Genomic DNA, 1,983 nt, shown 5'->3' with positions numbered 1-1,983 from the left:
GTTGGCTTTTATAAAGGGGGTTATTTGGGGTAAAACTTACAGTGCCTATGCTGTAAAATATCCAAATTAAGGCACCATCAGCAATGCTGTATCATCAAAGTCAGCTGCAACATGTTGAAGCAAGATGACCACCAATCTCTGCCTAGGTTTGAGCTAAGTTGAGGGCAACCAGGCATAGGCCTCTTCTATCAGTCTTGGCTGCTTGGCATTCTTCCTGCATTAAGTTGCAAGCTATTGGTTATGCAGCAGGAGTTGTCTCCTCTTGAGCTGCTCCATGGGCCCAGCCTTGTAGGGGCTTCATGCTTAAGTGATCCTCTAGTCCGCTCTCATGTGGCAGGATTAAATATGGTGGCTTCCTTCTCCTGTGTCTGTGTCTCCGTTTTTATGCGACCCAACAAGAGTGTGGAGACTCAATCTGACTCAACTCTAACATAGACTAATTGAAAGGGCCTCACACTCACAGGACTGGATTACCTCACAAGCATAATCTTTCTCTTTTTGGGGATTCATAAAAAAACTTCAAACTGCGAAAATGCATAAAAGAAAAATCAAGAATAGAGTAGAAGTACATGTGTATTATCGAGATTCTAGGGTAAATAGAGAGTTGAAAATTAAAAGTTGAAAGTTATTACTTTTGAGGTAGAGGAAAATGAATTCATTTCAGTATGTTTTATAGAATTAGTTGGTTATTCAAACTCTAAGCATGTAAAATGGTGGTGAAAATAAAACATTTTAATAAATCAATTCACATAAAATATGACAAAAGAGCACACAAAACTATATAGATAGAATGGAAATAGTATGTAAGAAAGATATGACATTGAACAAGAAAAAATTGGAAATGTAAACAACAAATAATGAACACTACCACAAGAAATTCACACCTGTAAGGGGCTTGTGTTATTTAGATTTATAACCAACTGACATACATTCTACACAAATATATTGCTTTCTTCTATAACCATGGCTATCCAAGAAAGTCACAATTATATGGCAGATAGTTAATCATAAAGAGGATGTGCTAATTTACAAATATTACAGAGTAAGTCATTTCCTAACTCAATACTCAACCCCAAACCTACAGATTCTCAAGAAAGGTTATTTTGGAAAGTTCCTCCAATTATTTAACAGAGCGAAATCTAAATCTAGCAAAAACCTTTTGGTTTCCTCATCACCAATTTCTTTATTGCATCCTTGACATCTCTGTTCCTCAAAGTGTAGATTATGGGATTGATCAAAGGTGGAATCAGATTGTATAGCAGTGCCACAAACTTGATTACATCATGAGAGAACTTTGGCTTGGGAGACATATACATGTAGATGAGAGTACTGTAGAAAATGGACACCACCATGAGATGGGAACCACAAGTGCCAAGGGCCTTCCGTCGGCCTCCAGGTGTCTTTATCTTCAACACTCTATAGGCAATACATCCATAAGAGACCAAGATCAGTGACAGAGGAAAGACAAGGAAGATACTACTTAGCATCATAATCTCCTTTTGGTAATTTGTGGTGTCCACACAGGCTAGCTGCATTATTGGGGGTGTCTCACAATAGAAATGATTTATCCGGTTGTGGCCACATCGGGGAAGGGTCATTGTGATAGGGGTGTGGACCAATGAGTTGCTAAAACCAATTGCCCAGGATACGCTGGCCAATGCCCAGCACAGCTGTGGTGGCATGAGGGTGAGGTAATGCAAAGGCTGGCAGATAGCAACATAGCGGTCATAGGCCATCATGGCCAGAAGGACACACTCAGTGCCCCCCAGACCCAGGGTGAGGAGAAGCTGGACCACACATCCAATGAAACTTATGGATTTGTCTGGTCCCCTAAGATTGACCAACATCTGAGGGCTGATGCAGGTCACATGAATGAGGTCAATAGAAGAGAGATGAGTGAGGAAGAAATACATGGGTGTGTGGAGATGGGGGTCCAGGCAGGAGACCAGGATAATGGTCCCATTGCCCATAAGTGATAAAAGG

The 1,983-nt window shown here is 40.7% G+C and overlaps 1 protein-coding gene across 1 annotated transcript; it reads right to left on the bottom strand.

The window, feature by feature from the left end:
• Positions 1-1,145: 1,145 nt before the first annotated feature.
• Positions 1,146-1,736, bottom strand: OR2Y1 (olfactory receptor family 2 subfamily Y member 1). The gene has a single exon (XM_004447742.2). The coding sequence runs from the start codon at positions 1,734-1,736 to the stop codon at positions 1,146-1,148; it is 591 nt and encodes a 196-aa protein (XP_004447799.2).
• Positions 1,737-1,983: the final 247 nt, after the last annotated feature.

Source organism: Dasypus novemcinctus, chromosome 2 (assembly GCF_030445035.2).
Source record: "Dasypus novemcinctus isolate mDasNov1 chromosome 2, mDasNov1.1.hap2, whole genome shotgun sequence".
NCBI lineage: Eukaryota > Metazoa > Chordata > Mammalia > Cingulata > Dasypodidae > Dasypus > Dasypus novemcinctus.
The sequence above is the reverse complement of the archived record's forward strand: the minus strand, read 5'-3'. Positions and strand labels throughout refer to the sequence as shown.